Below are 541 nucleotides of genomic sequence, written 5' to 3' on the forward strand. Positions count from 1 at the left end.
CGCGTTCCTATTGGTCAATCACTCTGTCACTCAGGACCCCTCCACCCCGCCTTCCTCCCGCCGCTTTCCCATTGGCTGCCGCACCTGTCCATCAACGCGTTCAAACCCCCGCCCCGCCCTTTCCGCCGACCGTTAGCCGCTCCCCCCGCCCTTTCCGCCCTTTCCACCAATCCGCGCTCTTCTCCCTCCCTCCCCTCCTCACCCCATTGGTCGGCGCCCTCAATGGGCGTGGCCGGCGGCTCCGAGGTGATAAAAGGCGGCTCCTTCGCGCGCAGCGCCTCAGCGCGGCGGGCGGGCGGCGGTGAAGGAGGAGGGAACCGAGGCGCAGCGCCGTAACGCGGGGCCTACGGGCGGCCCCGGCTCTGCCCGCCCTCCGGGGGGGGGTTCCTCCCTCCGGGGGGGTCCTCCCGGTACCGCGGTTCCGCCCCGGTTCGGGCCCGGCGCGATGGTGAGGGACGGCAAAGGGAGTAGGCCGCGGTGTAGGCCTCAATTGGGCCTAAAGGGGGAGGGAGGCTTCGGGGGGCGGGTAGGCCGCGGGGGG

At 72.1% G+C, this 541-nt stretch overlaps 1 protein-coding gene across 1 annotated transcript in view; it reads left to right on the forward strand.

Annotated features, from left to right (window-relative positions):
* Positions 1-262: 262 nt before the first annotated feature.
* The window catches only part of UBE2S (ubiquitin conjugating enzyme E2 S), a 3622-nt gene continuing 3343 nt past the window's right edge, over positions 263-541 (forward strand). The window contains exon 1 of the mRNA XM_015851345.1: positions 263-448. Coding sequence (XP_015706831.1) covers positions 446-448 — 3 coding nt within the window. The 5' untranslated portion in view covers positions 263-445. The remainder of the gene's footprint in view (positions 449-541) is intronic.

The sequence above is a fragment of the Coturnix japonica genome, unplaced genomic scaffold (genome assembly GCF_001577835.2).
Source record: "Coturnix japonica isolate 7356 unplaced genomic scaffold, Coturnix japonica 2.1 chrUnrandom1049, whole genome shotgun sequence".
NCBI lineage: Eukaryota > Metazoa > Chordata > Aves > Galliformes > Phasianidae > Coturnix > Coturnix japonica.